Raw genomic sequence first — 21046 nt, 5'->3', positions numbered from 1 at the left:
GTGTGTGTGTGTGTGTGCTTTCAGAGGAGTCCAATAAGAAGCATCCGTTCCCGTGTCCCACCACGTACCGCACCGCTCTGACACACTATCTGGACATCACCAATCCTCCGCGCACAAACGTGCTTTATGAACTGGCACAGTACGCCAGCGAGCCCAAAGAGCAGGAGAACATGAGGAAGATGGCGTCGTCCTCGGCCGAGGGCAAAGTGAGATCACCGCACCACTGCACTCATATTGAGATATGATGACTATACTAGAGAGCAGATTATTGTTCTTAACAGTGTTAGTGCTAGTATTAATGTGTGCGATGTTGTTATTGTCACAGCATTAGAATTACAAACTTTGATGCCTTTTAGAAATATCGATGGAGGAAAACAGTCTTCTAATACAAATCGAACATTTTATGCTCTTAATGGTGTGACTAATATAACGAGGCATATTTTTACATTTTTAGGCAGAACATTGGAGATGATCTGCATCAATAAACTGCTGCATGATTTGGGGAGAAAGACTTAATTGTACATTTTCTGGTTCAAATGTGATTTTTAGAAACAAAGACACAAGACATTATGAAGAACGCCAGGTTTGTTGTGATTGCTTTAGGGCTGCACAGTTTGGGCAAAAATGTTATGCATCAGTATGACGACTAATAATAATAATTATGATGATTATTGCTAAGAAATATTAAACAGAGACTACAATGTGATCTGTTAACATGCTGCACTGTACAGTACAAGCTACTGTAAATAAGTCTGAGGTCTTATTATGAATTCAGATTTTTTTGTTTTGTTTGTAGAATATGAAATATGAGCATCTTATGCATTCACCCTCCTGTGCACCGAAGAAAAACATATATTTAGCATATGCTCTCTTCAAATGTTTTTAGAGAGTGGTGTTATGAGCATTATGGAGCGCTGATCATTGCACTTAATTTGATATTGATGTTTAATATTCCTGCTCATAGTAGCTTATATTTTAATCAGTAAATGCTCTGTGGCATGAAAGGCAAATCTATTTTGACATGTTACAGAATTGTGTTTAGTCACAGTGTCATTATCACAAACGTCTCATCTTTCAGTGCAACGTAATTCCATGTAAATATTGTATAGTGTTAAAAGTTTTAGCAGTTGATGTTTTGTGAAAGATGTTGGCCTGTTCCTGTGTGTGTGTGTGTGTGTCCTGCTGGAGTCACATGCACTGTGTGTGTTTCTCTTCTCTCAGGCGCTGTACCAGAGCTGGGTGCTGGACTCCTGCAGGAATATTTTGGCTGTTCTGGAGGATCTTCCGTCTCTGCGGCCGCCCATCGATCACCTGTGTGAGCTCCTGCCTCGACTGCAGGCACGCTACTACTCCATCGCATCCTCCTCGAAGGTCAGAGACCCTTCACTTTAATGTTCACCATGGAATATGTGTGTGTTCTACATATTATAATACTTCTCTAGCTATCTTCAGTGATGTTTCCACCATACTAGGGCTGATTACTTTGATAATCAATTGATCTACCGATTATTAGAACGATTAATCAGTACACTTTGGTTAATCAGCTTTTGCAATTAGTTTAAATATCGAGTTATACATATTCTAACAAATAAATAAATAAATCACTTCAGCTTTTGAGAATCCATTGTTATTACAATTAATATATGCAATTAAAAATATATTTGGCACACAAAATAAGATGACGGACAGAGCGATATGAAAATTAACTTGACATAAGTTGAATTAATGACATCTTTCTTCCAAACTTGTCCTAAAAGAAACAAGTTAAGTTTCTTAACAAATAAACAAGGAGTTATTTTTTAATTCACAGCATAATCTCTCTTAAAATACCTTATAGGGTTATGATAATCAAAATAGCTTGCAAACCAAACTATAACTTAAGTAAAATATTTCTTTTAACAATAATAAAAAGATTTTATCATTAGCTAGCTCCGCACTGAAGAGCTGCTGTATAACAGAAAATCAATACCTAATTCTAACTGAATCCCTGATTTTTCATGTTTAATGCTGTAAAGCTGCTTGATTTGATGCTATCTATTGCATAAAGTACTATATAAACAAGCATGACATGACTGGACTTAACTGCAGTTAGTGAACTGCTGAGCTCATGCAAACTTCCACATTACTGCAACCGGATGCTTTCTTAACTGCTGCTTTCTCACCAATGTCAATTTTTGTTGTTTATTTAGTTATTGCGAGGACAGCATGCTATAATACATAATCTATATATATCTATATATCTATCCTTCGACTGTGTTTGCTCTGAAGCACTGTGTCTTCTCTCGCATTACATCGGGAGATATGGATAACAGTCTTGCACTAAACTATCACACTGGTCAAACCGCATTATTGCAGGCCTACACTGTACAGGGTGTGCGAATAACTTCTGTAGAAAAAAAGTTTAAATGAATTTAAATGTATTGAAGTGTTTTCTGCCTGTGATAGGTTCATCCCAACAGCATCCACATCTGTGCTGTAGTGGTGGAGTACGAGACCAAGACGGGTCGGGTCAATAAAGGAGTCGCCACTAACTGGCTGAAGAACAAGACGCCAACAGACAACGGACACAAGGCCACGGTGCCCATGTACATCCGCAAGTCTCAGTTCCGCCTGCCCTTCAAGTCCACAAACCCTGTCATCATGATCGGCCCGGGCACCGGCATCGCCCCCTTCATGGGCTTCGTTCAGGAGCGCGGCTGGCTCAAAGAACAAGGTAGGAAAACACTGCTGATTCGGTTTCAACATTTGTGAGTATTTCTTCAGTATCACTGTCAAAGGAGGCAAAAGGAGGCTCAGCCGTCTCGTAAATGTATTCAGAATGAGCTCAAAGTGATTGCTTTGAACTTTTGTCAAATACATACATGTGAAGTCCGGCATTGCATCTCAATTACTTGCCCCAAATTTGATAATCTCTTCTCCGAATTGAAATTGTCAATAATTGTTCTAATGGTGTTAACTAGAAGCTGTTCGGTGAAAGCGTTTGTTGGTTGGTTATCTTCTGACTTGTGACCCTAGGAATGATTTACAACATCCTGTTGCCTTTCTGAGTAATTCGGCTCGTGTTTCAACCACAGTCCTGATCGACTCTTTAACTTGTCTGGTTCGGGTCTGATACGCTACACACTGAACAAACACAAATTATTTTTCAAATAATGCAATATACATTTTGAAATGTAAAAATAAGGCAAAATTAAAAATGCGTCACTAGGGGTGCTTGTTTTTGGAAATAAAGTTGGCAATATTTTAGATTAATTTGAAACTTATGATTATACATTTGATTTAATGATAGCTTAATATAAGAAAAACATTTTTGTAGATTATTGAAGACAGGTAAACAATTTAATAAAACCGTTATTTCTATTGCATGCAACAGAACAAATACAAATGACATGGAGAGTACTTCAGGTATGTATCTGCGTAAATGTAAATACATTAAGATGTTTTTAACTCAAATACAGTAGAGTATATAATTCATACAGTAGAGTATATAATTCATAATAACACTTCCTCCAGTGAAAAAGTGTTTTGGTCTGAATCAGGAGAGAAATCTGCACAGATCAAGCAGTGTTTACAAGCCAAAACAGTTCAAAGGCTGCTCTAAAATGGTATTCAGGTGGACTTTGATTAGGGGTTACATGGACTAGATGAGTAATCGACTACTTCAGCCACTAGTTGGCGCTGTCAGAAACAATCGACTCCTCGAGCGTGCATTAACCATAATGCATGCACTGTTTGTGTGCAATGCAAATTGTAGGATTACAATGTTACGTGTAGCTGTTACTTTCTATCACTTTCTCTGTTACATGTAAAATTAAAATATTTAATTTAATAATTAGGGGGGTGTCCGGAAGCATACCTTATTCGAAATGGCACGGATAATGACTTCAAAAACGAATCGAGAATAATTCTTCCTGAATATTTGGCTGAGGCTGGCACAGTCCGGTGTTTTCTTGATAACAGTTGAGCCAAGGGATCAGCGCAATATTATACACAGACCTCTAAAGTCATGCAATAAGAGGTGTGTGAAGTGAATGAATGTAAAAAAGAGCTCAAATCAAACACTGCTATGCTGTTCCTCTCCGTGCATCTCTCAGAAATCAGAGCTTGGCAAGAGTAATATCACCTATAACAATACATCATACACAACTCATTATTTGTATATATTTAGAAGGCAATGATTTAAACCTTAGGCTATGGAATGATACATGAATGAATGCAATAAGCACGGCGCGCTCACCAATCAAACAGCCGCGTTGCGTATCTCAGTGTCTCAAAACCAAACCAGTTCTCTCTCTTAAGAGCAGGCTAATAGTTATCTTAGATGCAGATATATTTTCTACTAGGCCTACATGTTTGAATCTTTATCTTTTGCTGGTTTGCGCGGCACACACACATTTGTTTAGTGAGTTCAAAAAGACTCGCTTATAGAGTTCTGCGTAATGAAAATGTGATGTGACCATAGATAGTGTAGTGTATTTTCGTCTGCCATGAATCTGAGGAATCACACCGTCTCGGGGTTTTGTTTCCAGAAGATAGACTTTATTTCAGAGAGAAACAAAGCCGAGATATTCTCTAAGGGAAGATCTCCTGAATGCTAGGTGGCATCTCATTATAAACCCTATAGAGGGCGTTCCTTATGCTTGCAATTTGGATACCTCCCTAGGGAGAAGGGACTTGCTATGGTAAAGAAAAAAGGCCCATTGCGTGATTTTCCAGATGTTTCCTATCTGTGGTGGTCAGGATGATTTTTGCAGACATAGGCACATTCCTTTCACACAAAGGCTATATGATTATAATGGAATAAGACACGCATGCATATATGTGACTAGATTCATCTTGATTATACTTGACTGAGTAAAATCTTATTAATAAAAATCTTCCACAATAGTTATAATGGTCTTATCAAGTAACCGTACGAAGTTCCACCTGGTTTTATCCGAAAACGGATACAATTTTTTTTTTTTAACGTTTACAGATACAAATACTGGCTATTTCATGGAAATTAAAATGTGATGTCAAAATTATGAAGTTTTGACCGCATTGGGCTATTAATTAATAAACGTTTATTGATAAAGACAATTTTGTCTATTCATTTACAGTAGCGTGAACCACGAGTAGTCGAGCAACTCAAGTATTTTCTGAATAAGAAATTGACTAGCAGATATCAGTAGTCATGCAACCGCTAATTCTGATGTGAGAGACAACAGGAGATGGAGGAAGAGCTGTTATGGATTATAGACTTTTAGCACTCATTTTGACGGCACCCATTCACTGCAGAGGATTGATTGGTGAGCAATTGATGTAATGACACAAATCTGAAGAAACACTTGTCTCTACATCTAGGATGGCCTCCGAGTGAATTACATTGACAAAATCTGTGGACTATTCCTTTAGGCACATAAAACCTTAAAAGATTGTGCTGTGTGACACACCACTTTGTGCACATAGAAAACTGTTAGAGCTGAATTCTCTTTGGCTTCTTATTGAACTTATACCTTGTTTTCCTGTGCATCGCTCACCCTGTTCCACTCATTCATTACCAGTCACTTCCAGACGCAACCGTTCAGTCAGCTTTAGTGATTCAACAAGCCCACGGTCACACTGTTAATATCGTGATTTCCCGTTTGTAGGTAAGGAGGTTGGAGAGACCGTGTTGTACTACGGCTGCCGTTATAAGAACGAGGACTTCCTGTACCAAGAGGAACTGGAGGAGTTTGAGGAGACTGGAGTCCTGACGGAGCTCAACGTAGCTTTCTCCAGAGACCAGGCCGAGAAGGTAGCGCTCATGCTAGGCTACGTCTCCAGTCTTCTGTGGCCCACAAACAAACAAAAATACTTTTGATGATAGTTTTTCTAATGAAGAGCATCAAGGTATTCAGCAGGCCCTCTCTGTACCAGCTAACTCTGTTGATCTGTCAACATCTTTAAATTATCATCTTGATCAGTTCTGTTTAAACTAAGGCTGTCAGGCGATTACGGTTTTAATCTAATTATGCTGTGTTGATTTAAACTAATTGCAAATGAATCCCCCAAACGATCATTTAAAGTCACTCTTGTATTAAATGAGAAAATCATTGAATAGATAATACAAAAAAAAGTAGCTTTAATCATAAATATTTTTATTCAACATAGAATTAATTACAATCTGTTAAGGCTACAGTATGGACCGATTACATTATTAATAATAATTACATAATGCATTTACACTTTAATTATAAATGCTTAATGCTATGAAATTGAGTTTTTAATTAAAAATGAATATTAAAGTGATTTTTTTATGAAACATGAACATAAAACGGACAGTAGGTGGTGACAAGTGTCTTAATGAGTGAGTCATTATTGAATTATTCATGCAACCGATTCTTTCAAACAAATCAACTCTCTATGAATGAATCATTGAATCATTGACTCACTTGATTTGTTTAATGGACTCCTTCAGTAATGAATCAGCGTAGTGCAGACGCACAATACTTTTGCAGTGACTTTGATCAGAACTATTTTCGTCTGTGAAATTGAGAAATAACAGACAATATTGAAACCTTTATTTCTAAATAAAATCTTTACTGAACTGTCAAGTCAATATGACATTTGCAGTCGTGCTGATATCTAGAGGAAAAGCACTGGTGTGGAAAAGCATCGCTGGTTGGATATTGCTAAACTATATCAAATGATGATTTTAGTGCTTATAACTGCATTTTTATAGATGATGTACAAATCTGAACAGCTGTGTTAAATGCATTATTTTAACAAATGACTTTTTCCTTAATTAATCGCACCAGATGAACACACACCTGTTCTCCTCTCCACTAACTTGACTTGTGCTTCCTCCAGGTGTACGTGCAGCACCTGCTGAAGAGGAACAAGGAGGCCGTCTGGAGGCTGGTCCACACAGACAACGCTCACATCTACATCTGCGGGTGCGTAAACATCAGCTCACAACATCACGAGATCGAGCGTCTCTTAACCGTTCTCACCCTCCCTGTCGCTCTCCTCCACAGAGACGCGCGAAACATGGCTCGGGACGTCCAGAACGCCTTCTACGAGATCGCAGAGGAGCTGGGAGGACTGAGCCGTGCTCAGGCGGTCGACTACATCAAGAAACTCATGACTAAAGGACGCTACTCGCAAGACGTCTGGAGCTGAACCAGACCGCTCACTCCCCTTCTGTACATTCCTGATGTGTGCTTTTACAGGGACGAGTCTGTCATCCTTCAGAAAGACAACACGGACACACACAACCTCATTCTGAATGAATTCTCTCACAAGATCATGATCTTAACCTACTAATCAAATGCATATGCATGAAACTTTATAATCAAAAACACTGTCATTTTTAGTATGCACCAAACACAGTGTGTGCAGGGCTGGATTCGTGATGTAGCGGTACTTTGTAAGCATCAAGAGACTTAAACTCACTGGTATTGTTATGAACTGGATGAAAGTGGTTTTAAACATGCTAAACTTTCTGTGAACTTCTGAGTCTTCAGATGTCACAAACATCACAGCTTTTCAGTTCTCTGAAGTAAAGCATCAGAGTGTCTACATTTCTCTTCTCACACTTTAGTTTGTATTATTATGGCTGAATATGAATGTAAGCTCATTCCAACTGGATGACCACCAACAGATTTCATTATTCTGTAAATTCATTTCTCATCATTTCATAATCTGTGTTGAGACCGATGCTGGTCTGGAAGCTCTAGTGCCTTATTTACCGTCTCGTTTGCATTAGACCAGCGTTGCTGTTGAAAAGAGTTTACTATTTAAGAAAAGAATAGAAATATATATAGTAGTATTTCTTTTTTACATAATCGTAGTTTCATATGCACCTGTTGTTTCCAATACATACAGCTATTTAGGCATATTTGTAATGATTAAACATCAATTTAACATCACAACTTGTCTTCAGCCTGTTTTTGTTCACGTTTGTGCATCAGACAGTATATTTAAGGACGGTCAACTTTAAGGACGCTCCTCTTATGAAGGACCAGTGAAACGTTTCGACACGTTTTTATTCATCACAATATATAATAATATTACAAACCATCAACAATAACACACACACCCATACAAAGTTCACTTTTTTATACTTTTTAAATGCTATCTTCAAAGTGGTCTCGTTTTGTCAAGGTTTGACTAGAAGGTGCTGTTTTAGTTGCTTTATGTTTAAATTTTATGTTTATTTAAATACAATATTATTTTATTACTCTTGCCATTGTTCAGTTGCCTTCAGAGAATAATCTAGTACTTTCCCACCTAAACCATCCCAGAGCAACCTGTCCTTTTTAGTTAGATTTACTGACTAAAGATGTTTTAATCCGGTAAGCCCAAAGGCCCTTTCTGTTGGAATAGCATTTTTGCTACTAATATCTGTTTTGTGTATTAAACATATATTGAGAACAGTCGTGATAATAGATGGTAAGGAGACACACGATGAATCAAATCTCTTCATAAACGGACTGAATGTAAGGTGCACATAGTATTGCTAAATTAACTCTTTTTTTTCTATGGTTCTCAGGAAAGTATTATGAGTTTTTTTATATAATGTATTAATTCATTGTGTTAATATGATAAGATTTAAAACATAACTGAAAATATTTTTTATTCGATCTGATGAATGAATGAGTGAATGAGCACGCGGCGTATGACGTCATCCTCGGTGAATTGCAATAACTAGCTTCTCTGTTAATATTTGCTGTGAGTATTCTTCACACTGCAAACTCCATAATATGTTTATTTAATTTTGAACTGGGCAAAAAAAGGACAAATCCCTTATTGATTTGAAAAGGGACGCTGCATTAATTCATCTTTAGAAAGGATAAAGTATATTAAGGGACGTTTGGCAGCCATCGCATCTTGACGTCACAAAGCTGTGGAGAACACGTGACAGAAAAGGCGCAAAGTTGATACCACTTTCCCACAGACGGGGGTCTTTATCCGAATACATTTTAACAAAATATCTCTAATTACGTTATGATTTTCATTCGATCTGTTATCGGTTCGACATAAATTATGATTTTTATACGTTGTCGCCGTATTTCGTTTGTAATATGTTTCAAATAGACGAGGTCGTCCATGCGTTCCCGCCAAGTGGACGCTACCATCCGGTCTCGGGTCAGAGTTCATTAAAAGTCTGCAGTGCGTGTTTCGCTTCTGCCGGGTTTTTAATTTCTTTATTTTGGAATAGGTGGTCTTTCGTTTTAATTCCTTCAGAAAGATGGCCTCAGGTAAATAGTTATAGTATATCGCTGTCCATAAAGCAGTAATCGCTCTTTATTTGTTTGCTGTTCGGTTTTGTGTGACATAAAAGATAACCGCGTCGCGCTTAGCATTAGCGGCTAAACTGACGACGCGCTTTTCGATAATGGTTAGATATACAACCACATTCACGATAATAATAATAAACAAAATGTTGCATCTTTAATTGTTTATCTTATGTTTAATTATATAAAACGAGCTCGGTGGATGTGTACATATACCGAGGTTGATCGTTTAGCCGCGAGTTTGTGTTGGCGTGGTGTGATTGTTAGCTTAGCATCTGTGCTAATGCTCTCACGCGCTTCTGTAAATTACGCGTTAATTGATTAACTAAACCTGTTCATCTATTCTGTCTGATTGTGTGTTTGTGTTCTCAGATTCAGGCTACGGTCAGCCTGGCGCTCAACAGAGGTCTGTATTAATGGTTTTATGAGTTATATATTCATAATTAATCAGTATTATAGATCTGTGATACATTATAATATCAGGGTACTACAATGTGTCGAACACTATTTTCGTTTTTTTAAATATTAGCTCATTAGTTTAAGGATGTGTAATTTCCCCCCTTTTTTGATTGCAGCTACGGATCTTATGGTGGATCCCAGGCCTATCAAAGTGGAGCACAGGTAATGCTTCTTTATATAGTTTAGTATAAGTAATGCATTGCAGTATTACATTACTTCCTAAAAAAGTAACTAATTGTTACTTTTTATTGAAAGTAATGCGTTAACGTTACTTTTTGTGTTACTTTGTAATTCTGGGCTAAGCTTGATTGTTAACTTGTTATATAAAAAGTTCTATTTTTGTCAAATGTAAAAGTGTAAAAATGTAAAACGTCTGTACAGTAGAACACAGAAGAAAGTTCAACACTCTTCAGCAATTAAAATGAAGAAATGTTAGTTTATCTTGTGTAATTTTTGCTTAGTGTGGTTGAATTGGATCATTGAACGTCAGCAACAAATTGGTTAATTAAATGGTATTAAATACATTAAGCATATTTGTATTATTTAACAAATTTAATTATTGCAGCTTTGAGTCATATTCTTGTTGTTTTTAACTGAGAAGTTATTATAACTAACTTATTTATTTATGTTTTAACTACATTTATTCTAGAACTACTGTAACCTCTTTCTCCTGATTTCTCTCAACATGGGGACAGGAGAGCTGTCAATCAATAAATGTGGAAAAAGTTACTTGTCACTCATTTTAAAGAAAAGTGTTTTTTTTTTCTTTTAAATGAAAAAGTAACTCATTACTAGTTACTTTAAAAAGTAATCTGATCATTTAACTCGCGTTACCCCCAACACTGCAAACTGTCAGGGTTCTTCTTAATAGAGAGCATCCTGTTTCACGCGCCTCGATCCATGCAGGGCTTTCCAAAAAGCATACATTTCAAAGTGTTTTTATGCATTTTTATATTTATTCCAAAATTATAACTAAAGGCAGTAAAAATGTAAACACTATTCTGGAAACAGTTTACAATAAGGTTTCATTAGGTAACTACTTTGTTTATTCTTGGTTCATGTTAACTAGTCTAAATTCAGCATTTATTAATCTTAGTTAATATAAATTTCACCATTTACTAATGCATTAAAATCAAAAGTTGCTTGTTAACATTATGCATTGTAAACTAACAATGAACTATTTGTATTAACTGATGTAAACCAAGATTAATAAATACTGTAATGTTCACTGTTTGTTAGTTAACTCATTAAATTACACCATATTGTAAAATGTTACCAATATTTGTTTGTGAACTGGTCAGCTTTTATTTTTTTGTCAACTTATTCGGGTCGTCGTCATTAAAAGCTCTGTAAACACTTCCACAGACACACAGATATGTCTTTCATTTCATCACGCTGAATAATCAACACATGTTATTAGATTTTTTTTTAAAAATGTAATTTTGAAGCTAGGTTTGGCCACCCCACTCACAACTGCCTTTTGTCACTTTTTCGCTTCACAAAGAAGTGCATTTATTCAGTCGCAGAACATCTTTATGATCAAATCAAATGGCAGCCATGTCAGCTGCGCTCTCCAACTTCATTTCATCACCAGTCGCGAGCCTATGAGCACGGAAACAGTACTGTGCTCTTCAGTTGCACACACATATGCACTTGCTTGCGCTGTAGCCTGTACCTTTTCATATCAAAGTGCAAAATAAACTACGTTTAAACGTAGATCAAACACAAATGTTCTTTTTTGTTTGTTGCAATGAAATTGGGTGATGCATGAATTGATATGAATGACATTTCCAACAACTACAATCACAGTAGTATATTGACTGGTGTGTTGAACTTTCAACCTCATGAGCATGTAGTAATTATGACTTTGTAAAGCACTGAATATTGATGACTGGGTTTGTCTTTCCAGCAGGGCTATGGTCAGGGTAATGGGAGCGGCTCTTACACTGGACAGAGTTACAGTGGTTATGGACAGCCCAGTGGTATGTGGTTCATAAGTGACTTCATGAATGTGTTTAATGATGGATGGTGTGTGATGGCCCTGTTTTCCTGAAGGAGAGAGTTTTGGCCAGTCGACTCAGGGTTACTCCTCTAGTGGTTATGGTCAGCAGCAGCCTCAACCTCCGGCGCAGCAGGGCTATGACCGATCCGAATCCTCGTCCAGGTGAGAGATCTGACGTCTGTCATAGCCACATCTAGTCTCTCATTATTGATAACAAATGACAAACCGAGGGGGATCTGTATACAATGAATAAACTCCATCAAATCAGTCCCAATGTCTTATCAGTTCTCTAACCGATAGGGCCAGATTGTTTGTATCTGCTGTTTAATGGGTCTTTCCTTTTTTTTTTTTTTTTTTTTTTTTTCTTTTTTTTTTTTTTTTTGCTATAATAAAGTTGTTTTTTGTACTCAAAAAGAAAAAGTATTGATTTGGTACTTGCGCTTAGTTCTAGCCAATACAGCATCTTTTCTAGATACTGACCAAATATATTAAACAAAAGGAGAAACTGTCAGTGCTTTAAAGCCAACACAAATTATTACCTCTCTCGTTCTGCATGAATCCAAATGTTTCCATATCAGTGATGTATCTGGATGTTACAATATTATTTATGTAAGCAATAGGCTTTATTCACTCGCATCGTCATGCTTTTATTTTTTATATTTATTTTATCCGTTTTTGCCATGAGATGCTGACATACAAATAAAAATATACTACTAACTTGCATTATCGAGGTAAAACCTCATTCAAAACCTTTCCGTGAAATTCGGAGCACTTTACAATCAACTGAAACTTTTTTTTTTTTTTTTTTTACATTTCGTGTTAAGCCTACATATTAATTTTTATGCAGCCTAAATAGTTTTGTTTTCTTCGTTCATAGAAGAAATTGATGTGAGCTTTTGTGAATCTGAATTTACATTCACTTAAATGTAGGCCTAATGCTTGGCAGCCCTTTTCATGATATTTCCAATATGCAGATGGCTTTAAAATCAAAAATCAGTGCATCCCTAGCCACAAGGTAATTTAGCTGCTGTTAGCTGCATCAGTCAAAAATGATCATGATGCACCAGAAAATCATTTTTTACTAGCGGTTGCACAAACTAGTCGCTGGTCCTATAGAGGGCGCAACAGGATAATAAATCTATGAAGGACTTCCACATTTACACTGTTTCCAAACAGTTAAAAAAAAAAAACTGAAAGTTCAAGCATGTGTTTCCTAATAATTAAATCCTACAGCTTTACTAGTAGAGAGACACTGCCAGGCAGAATAAATTCACACACACACAATCACTCTCACAAATGCATTCATATGAATGTAATCTTTACTGTGCTACTTTATCTGTATCAGATTCAGAATGAGTTTTTATTTGTTTGAGAAATATATATTCACACAAAGACAAAGAACTGATAAAAAAGAGCTGTTACAGGAGCAATAGCCTATAACAGGTAGGTGTATAGGTATATTTGTCATATACCATAGCTGTGCACAAGGGGTTTGTCACAGCTCCAGACTTATTTGTTCATTAATGACGTTATCGGTGACGAGTCGACTTCCACTTGACTTAAACATTCACATAAAAAGCTGCCTTAAAAAAATAAAAAAATCAGAAGTCGCACAACCCATAGTTGTTAAACTTTAGTTTTTTGTGTCTCACAGCAGTTATGGTGATAAGTCGTATGGACAGCCGAGGTCTTATGGACAGCCGTCAGCAGGAGGTGCTGCTGGAGGAGCGTACGGCCAGTCCAGTGGATCATACCGCGGCGCTCAAGGTGGATATGTGCCCAGATATGAAGCAAACTACAACATTACATAGACTTAAAAAAGATCTGGATCTAAGTTACTTAAGCCTAGTCCCAGACTAAAATGTGCCTGGGCTGTTTTATCTTAAAGAAACTTGCATTGATTGAATGACTCTGTGAGTGCCCTTAGAGATGCACGGTATTATCAGAACAATATCAGCATCGGCCGATATGGAAAACTATTCCCATCTGCCTTTCTGATAAAGCAGTTATTCACTTCAGCTTTCAGTGTACACTCATTATTGAAAAACTTCATTAATCTTTTAATTCGAACAAGGATAACACTTTAGAGTAAGGTTCCATTAGTTAACATGGACAATACATCATGGTATTTATTAATATTTGTTAATAAAAATGCAGTTATTCATTGTTGGTTCATGTTAATTCACAGAGCATTAATATTAACAAGCACAACTTTTGATTTGAATAATGCATTAGTAAAAGTTGAAATTAACATCAACTAGGTTAATAAATGTTTGTAGAAGGATTGTTCTTGCTTGGTTTGTGTTAACTGAAGTAGTTAACGTTAACTAATGGAACCTTATTCTAAAGTGTTACCCTAACAAGTTTTTAACTAACCAGAGTTAAAATAAAATGGTTTATGATCTCCGTACAAGAAAACCTAGAGAAATAGAAAAATATTGGCATATCAGACAATGGTGAAAATCTAGTATTGTGTGTCACTATGCTATTGTTTTGTCAAGACGCACACCATTATAGTGTGTTAAAGGCCTGTTTATAAAGGTACTTCTGTCTTAATAGATCTATGGCCTAATCTTGGCTTGACCTAAGCCCTGTGAATCCAGGTTTTAATGTGTGTTTGTCAGCCAATCCAAAAGTGTGTGTGCCCCTCTCCTCAGGTGACAGCCGGAGGTTTGGTGATGAGGGTGGCTCGGACCGGTCGGAGGGTTTCCGGGGCAGAGGTCGTGGGGGTTATGACCGCGGAGGCTTTGACCGAGGTGGCCGGGGCGGCCCACCCTCCGGTATGGGGTAAGTCTGACCACCCCAGAAGGTATCACCACACACCGTTAAAAAACAACAATGCACACAGGCCTGAAAAGGTTTTTTTTTTTTTTTCCTCTGCTCTATGTGGATAACCCAATTATTATTATTTTTTTCTGAACTGGTTATTCTCTTTATGGAGCTGTTGGTTTCTATAAAGTGACACTCCACCCAATAGAACGTTATTAACTTTATTATAGTTAGTTGTATGATGCTTCTAAATCGCGTTTAGGTTACAGCAGTAAGGTTACTCCATCTGTAGTTCATATATTTGTGTTTACATGCATCACATTCACATGTAAGACGATATAGCTTAAAACGCAAAGATTCGCATAACTGTGGATATTTTCCCTCAAGTTTTCATCTGTGCTAGAATCAGACAGTCTGACTTATATTAGTCTAAACATGAGATTTGATAGGAAGCCTGGTTAATTATGGGGAATTCTCGACGTTGTGTAGGAGAGCCCCAAGTAATGCTTTTTGTCCACACTTTTTATGCATTTCTCAGGTTTTGAATTAAATTAAAGAAAAGGCACAACCATTTTGGAGTTTCCGCTGAAGCCTTTAATGCAGATACCTGGTTGAAATCCAGTTTTTAGACCTCCTTTCTTCTGCTCTCCGTCAGTTTTCCCTCCTTCACTTTGGGAGAGTGTCCACATTGGAAAGTTCAGCCGCAAGGAACAGTTCACTCCACATGAATCGGTGTCTGTACAGTGTTGTTTCTTTTTGTGTTAACTGGTCTACATTTTATACTACAGGTATCAAAGTGAATGAAATTAAAGTTGGACCTCAGCCATTGGAGCTCATAAGCACTCATAATGGAAGAAAAATGTGTGCTCTACACGAGTGCCACAACAGTTAGATGCTCAAATCTAGAGTCAATTATTGAAGAACTCTAGAGGGAGCAGGGCGGTCGTCCTCCATGCTCTTCTCTGGTTTTAGTCGCATCCAATCTTGATGTTCAACCAAAAAAAAAGCAATTCTAATTGGGAAAGAGGCTTGCCTTTGGTTTCAATTTGCAATGTTTCATGTACATTTGGCCCATCATCTTTAACTAGGGATGTTCATTTTAACAGGTTAACAGTTAATCCGACCATAAGAAGTTTGACAGATTAATACAATCATTTAAAGGGTTTATTTATTTTTCCCCACACCGTAATTGATCAAAATATTTAATAAGGTTTGCTGCATGGTTAAAATGTGACGCGTATTACATTTTCTTTCTTTTTTTTCGAGAGCAAGAAAAAACAAGTTGCATTTTATTATTTCATTCAGAAATAGGCCTAATGCCGACGCAAAATGTTTCCAAACATTATCATAAACCGTAAACATAGCTAGGCTATTTTAGTTCTCCACACTCCACAACAAATCATTTCAATTACCGGTATTTAGAAAAGAATTAAAATGAATGGGGAAAAATAATAGCTATAGCAATATAAACAAGCCAAAATAAATTAATTTAGGCTAAAATGAAACCATAAGCAACGTTGCGTCTCATGTAACACACAATCAAATGTTTCCAGATTCACAATGTATTTGAATGCCAAAATTGTATGTACTTCACTTGCGTTCCAGTATCCACATAAAACAATGTTTTGCATAACATCACGGCGGTACGGTGATAACTTAAACGACAGATTTTGCTCGTGTGAATTTTAGTGTTTTTCTCCATGTCTGACTGACTGTGTTTTATGATAATGAACAGTCTGCATTGTAAAGGTAGCAAAGCTTAGCTTTGTGCGTGCATGTAGCGCCGGTGCAATCATTTGAGTTTTCTCCTAACAGTGAAAGAAACTACTCCTTTTAGTCATAAAGATAATCAGAATTGTAAAAGGTTTTCCTCTGTGTACATTCACAATATAAACAAATCGTTGTGCTTTTGTAAAATAAAGGCCTTCTAGGCCACTTGTTGCACAGTTTTTCTATCGTTTTAAAATATTTATCTTATAGGCCTATTCATTATTTATATATATATATATATATAGCCTAGCTTTGTTTTTCTCCACTTGCAGAAGCGCTGCAGGTGCGTGACGTGATCTGATAAACATGTGAATCCTCATTTTCTGTTGTTTGTTGCATTTTGCACTTGTAAAATTAATCCACAGGAAACAAATGTTAGTATTTAACAGGTCACCAACAATTATCATTTCTAATTTAATTGAAAATCTTGTCTGTTAAAGCTTAATAATCGGTTAACGAGTGTTGGTTGTCAGTTAGGAGAAAAAAAAAACAAAATGAACATCCCTATCTTTAACCCATCTGTCAATGGGAGCTGTTTCCTCAGTAGTAAACCGTGAAAGGATTACTGGTAAAGAGGGAGCCTTGCGCTCCCAGGTATCAACAATGGAAAGCCATCATATCTTCAATTTTTCTTCTGCAGTGGTGGTGACCGTGGTGGCTACAAAAATTACGGTGGTAAGTGATGAGCATCTGTCTCAGTGGGGGAAAGGAGATTAAAAAAGAAAGATTAGCTGACAAATGAGCTCTTGAGCCACCATTATATGTCGACCCAAAGGAACATCACTTTATTGTCTTTACTGCTGTCCTCTCTGGTAATGCTCTTGTGGACTAAAGTCTAACAGCTACCCAGATTTACTCTATAAGATGGTCGTCTTGCATGAGGAAATTGAATTAAATGCCAGTGTTCTGGATGCCAGCTGTGCACATGGTGAAGAAGAGACATGATTTAGATAAATACTTCTGATTTAATTTGGCTAGTCTCACAGAAAATGTCCTCTGGTGTACAAAGGTGTTGGAAATGGTGCAGCAGTTTTGGACACACTGGTGCATAGAGTAAACTGTCACTTGTAAAGGTCAAATCTACATAGCAAAGCAGTTGGGTTTTATCAATCGTCTTCAATCATGACTTCATGTTGTTATTTCTCAAGTTCTCAAAGTAGTTTCCCTTTCGTGTCTTGTTGTTTTCCAGGACCCAGAGACTACAGTCAAAAGGATGATGGAGGTGAGTGCAGAAAACATTTCACCCTTAATTTCAAAGTGAGAGCATTGTAGAGAGAAAGCAGTGATTTCACTTAAGTTGGCATGAAAATATATATATATATATATTTTTGTAATTCTTTATTTGCATTTTTCCTGGTTCTTGAAATTAATGCATAATTTTTTTTATCAATATAAAAATGTAGTAATTGTTTCATCCATTAAGGCATACATTCTGCTGTAAAGCAGTTATATATTCGTCACAATTTCAAGACAAACCACTTTTATTTTGTGGGCTTTTTTTTTTTTTTTTTTTTCCATCTTAATTTTTCTTGACTTTTCTGATTTCTAATTATCAAATGAAGGCATAAAACTATTTATTTTAATGACTAAAAATTAAGCAAACATTTCTTTGGCAAAGGGGATTTACTATTCAAATTAAAACATGGAAGAAATGTGTGATTTCCTTAATGTTGGTTTCTTTTTTTTTAGTAGTAGTACAGACAGCAGAACGTCACGCTTGCTTCCATGTCTGTAATGGACGATACCGCGTGTCTGCACCATTCATTAACAGACACACAAAACATGCAGGATTCATATTTAAATAGACTTTTCCGGCTTAATATTCAAAAAATGCTAGTTAGAGATGGGCGATATGTTGCATGCGATTGTCACGTGCATTTCATCAGTAAAGCTAGTTCCCTGATTAGCGGTAAATCGCCATCACCTGCTTTCAAATGGAGCAGAATTTAATAGACATTTCTATTAGACAGATCTATTTAATAGATGTTGCGTAGCTTGTCAGTGATCCACGGCTCTGTCTATTAAATTCTGCTCCATTTGAAAGCAGGTGATGGCGATTTACCGCTAATCAGGGAACTAGCTTTACTGATGAAATACGTGTGACAATCGCATGCGATATATATATCACCCATCTCTAATACTAGTCCATATCGGGATTTGATGTTAAGTTCAATGACCTTTTCATTAATTCATTCAAAATTTGACAAATTTCGTGACATTCCGTGTTAAACTGTGTTCCATTTTTATGCCTGTATTCCTTAATCCCATCCGTGTTTCTGCATCGCTGAAATCACAGGACCCTAGCTTTGGGAATGTTTATGTCCTCATGTAGTGAGACTGCAGAGGCTGAAAACACTGAATACATCTTCAAAAAGAACATTTATTATTTTTGTGTTAAGCATGGTGTGTTGATATTTGTTTCAACACCGATGTGTTTCTTCTCCCAATTACAGATAGCAATCAGGATAACTCAGACAATAACACCATCTTTGTCCAAGGTCTCAGTGAAGACATCACCCCTGACGAAGTGGGTGACTACTTCAAACAGATAGGAATCATTAAGGCAAGTTTACTCCTCTGACCGTCATCAACTTCACTCACCAGGGCTGCGTTTCCCAAGAGCACTGTAAGCTTTAGTTGATCATGGCTCCATCGGTTTCATTGGGTCTAAGATGCACTAAAGCTTGTGGGAAACACAGCCCTGAAGAATCCTGGTTTACACTAAATCTGCTCACAGATCAATAAGAAGACCGGCAGTCCTATGATCAATCTGTACACTGATAAAGCCACCGGACGACTGAAGGGTGAAGCCACAGTGTCCTTTGACGATCCTCCCTCTGCTAAAGCTGCCATCGAATGGTTTGATGGTGAGAGATCTTCCTTGCTGTCTCTGACTTCAATAGCATTAAAATAAACACGGCTGATTTTTGATTTGTTGGGTTACAGGAAAAGAGTTCAAAGGAAAACCCCTCAAGGTGTCGTTTGCTACCAGAAGAGCTGAATTTACCCAGAGAGGAGGAGGAGGAGGAAGTGGAGGTGGTGGGGGACGAGGACGCGGCGGTATGATTCGTTAATCTGTGTAAGACCCGTCAGTTGTTTTGTAAGTCACTGGTGTGTTCGTGCTTGCAGGTTTTCGAGGCAGAGGAGGCGGCTTCGGTGGAGGTCCCTCGTTTGATGTCAAGGGTGGAGACTGGCCGTGTCCCAACAGGTTTGGTGCATGCAGTTATTTGTGACTGTGTTTGAGAGGGATCTGACACCCAATTACATTCATTGCTAAACCGTCTCTTGCAGCTCTTGTGGCAACATGAACTTTGCTAGAAGATATGAGTGCAACCGCTGTGGAACGGCTAAGCCTGATGGAGATGGCTTTGGAGATGGTGAGTGTGACGCTTCTACACGGGCTAAAACGATAAGAGGGAGATTGTTCTGATCTGGGATTTCCTCCTGACTGCTGTAGATCGTGGGGGTCGAGGCGGGTACGGAGGAGACCGTGGAGGATTCAGAGGCGGCAGAGGAGGCGGAGGCTTCAGGGGTGGAGACCGCGGGGGATATAAAATGGGCGGAAGGTAATGAAACCCATCAGTTCTCCAGTCAGAGGTACCACGAGATCTTATGATGTCTGAGTAATGCTGATGTCATTGTGTCCTCAAGGGGAGACCACAGAGAGGAGAGACGAGGCCGGCCGTACTGAAGCGTTCCTGACCGCTGGTTACTGTGGGGTGGGGTGAGGGGGTGCGGGGAGAGGTTTGTGTCTGCAATCCTTTCTGATGCATGAGCATATACTGTCTGAAACGAGCAGTTTTTTCCATAAATGTTGAATCTACTCTGAGGGGATGAATTGGACCCCTGGAGTGGCAGCACTGTCCACAGATCAGCTTTAAAGGGTCATCTTGCTCTGGGTGAAAGGGGAGGGGCCAGATATTATTTTTGTTACTTTTTAATTTCCTGACTTGCAGAATCCGGCATCTAGTGTGATTAGATTTGTGAAATGCTTATTGTTTTGTAAAAATCAACTCAAACTGTTTTACTGGTTTCTTTTCGTTTTTGATTTCTCTTTTTGCAAAAAATATTAAACACCCTTTTGATCTTAATTGTTTTTGTCTTAAGATTTATTTATTTTTTGCAGAACAATACTATATGCAATAAATGGCAACATTAAGTTTCTAATAATAATAATGATGTGAGTGCTTTAAAAATAACTGAAATCAAAATATATTGTGAAATATGGTGTCATAATTGCAGGTCTTGCACATTTATCAAATACCAGCCTGGTATTTATCATTAACTGAAGCCAGTGAAATACTGCGTGTACCTCATTAAATGATTATAGTTAAGCCTTAACCCATAGTATTAGGCAATCGGGTAGCAGCTTCAACGGGAGCGTGAATAATTCAGCACAGCACTGGACTGACAGTGAAACCGTCCACGAGTGGAAGCATTCTGTGAACGCTGTGAAACTAAACTTGCATGCACACATCTAAAACTTGAAAGAGTGTCACTGTTGACATTACAAATAGATTTTTGCAGAAATCAGAGGTTATGTTGTTACTGCTGAAGAGAAGCAAATGGATCCCTGCAATTAAACAAAAATATAACGGCCTGAATATGACAGTTATAAAGTAGCACTAACAGTGACACATGTAAAGTTACAGTGAAGGCTTGCCTCCCTTCAGCCCACTGACTTTCAACAAAGAAACCATATAGACATTTATGATGACACTTGTGTGTAGTTTCTCCAAACTTCGTTGATAATGTGAGCGGAGGCCAATGCCACCTACAGGGTAAA

The 21046-nt window shown here is 37.6% G+C and overlaps 2 protein-coding genes across 6 annotated transcripts in view; both read left to right on the top strand.

The window, feature by feature from the left end:
- LOC132108287 (NADPH--cytochrome P450 reductase-like) overlaps positions 1-7895 on the top strand; it is a 30530-nt gene extending 22635 nt beyond the window's left edge. For both annotated transcript variants that reach the window (XM_059514976.1, XM_059514977.1), the window contains 6 exons: positions 25-206; positions 1222-1371; positions 2446-2713; positions 5631-5776; positions 6832-6917; positions 6999-7895. In XM_059514976.1, the coding sequence (XP_059370959.1) occupies positions 25-206; positions 1222-1371; positions 2446-2713; positions 5631-5776; positions 6832-6917; positions 6999-7143 (977 nt within the window). In that variant the 3' untranslated portion in view covers positions 7144-7895. The remainder of the gene's footprint in view (positions 1-24; positions 207-1221; positions 1372-2445; positions 2714-5630; positions 5777-6831; positions 6918-6998) is intronic.
- Positions 7896-9087: 1192 nt separating this feature from the next.
- Positions 9088-20351, top strand: LOC132108272 (RNA-binding protein FUS-like). Of its 4 annotated transcripts, none has more exons than XM_059514955.1 (16): positions 9088-9224; positions 9633-9666; positions 9836-9881; positions 11632-11701; positions 11775-11883; positions 13379-13488; positions 14379-14508; positions 16901-16935; positions 17450-17482; positions 18714-18823; positions 18998-19127; positions 19207-19320; positions 19390-19468; positions 19552-19637; positions 19718-19826; positions 19912-20351. In XM_059514955.1, exons 1-16 carry the CDS (start codon positions 9215-9217, stop codon positions 19949-19951), a joined length of 1245 nt encoding a protein of 414 aa, XP_059370938.1. In that variant the 5' UTR covers positions 9088-9214; the 3' UTR covers positions 19952-20351. The 4 variants fall into 4 exon arrangements, with proteins under 4 accessions (XP_059370938.1, XP_059370937.1, XP_059370936.1 ...); XM_059514954.1 differs by having other exon boundaries at positions 13376-13488; XM_059514953.1 differs by having other exon boundaries at positions 11629-11701.
- Positions 20352-21046: the final 695 nt, after the last annotated feature.

This window comes from Carassius carassius, chromosome 28 (assembly GCF_963082965.1).
Source record: "Carassius carassius chromosome 28, fCarCar2.1, whole genome shotgun sequence".
NCBI lineage: Eukaryota > Metazoa > Chordata > Actinopteri > Cypriniformes > Cyprinidae > Carassius > Carassius carassius.
This window is presented reverse-complemented; position numbering and strand designations above follow the sequence as displayed.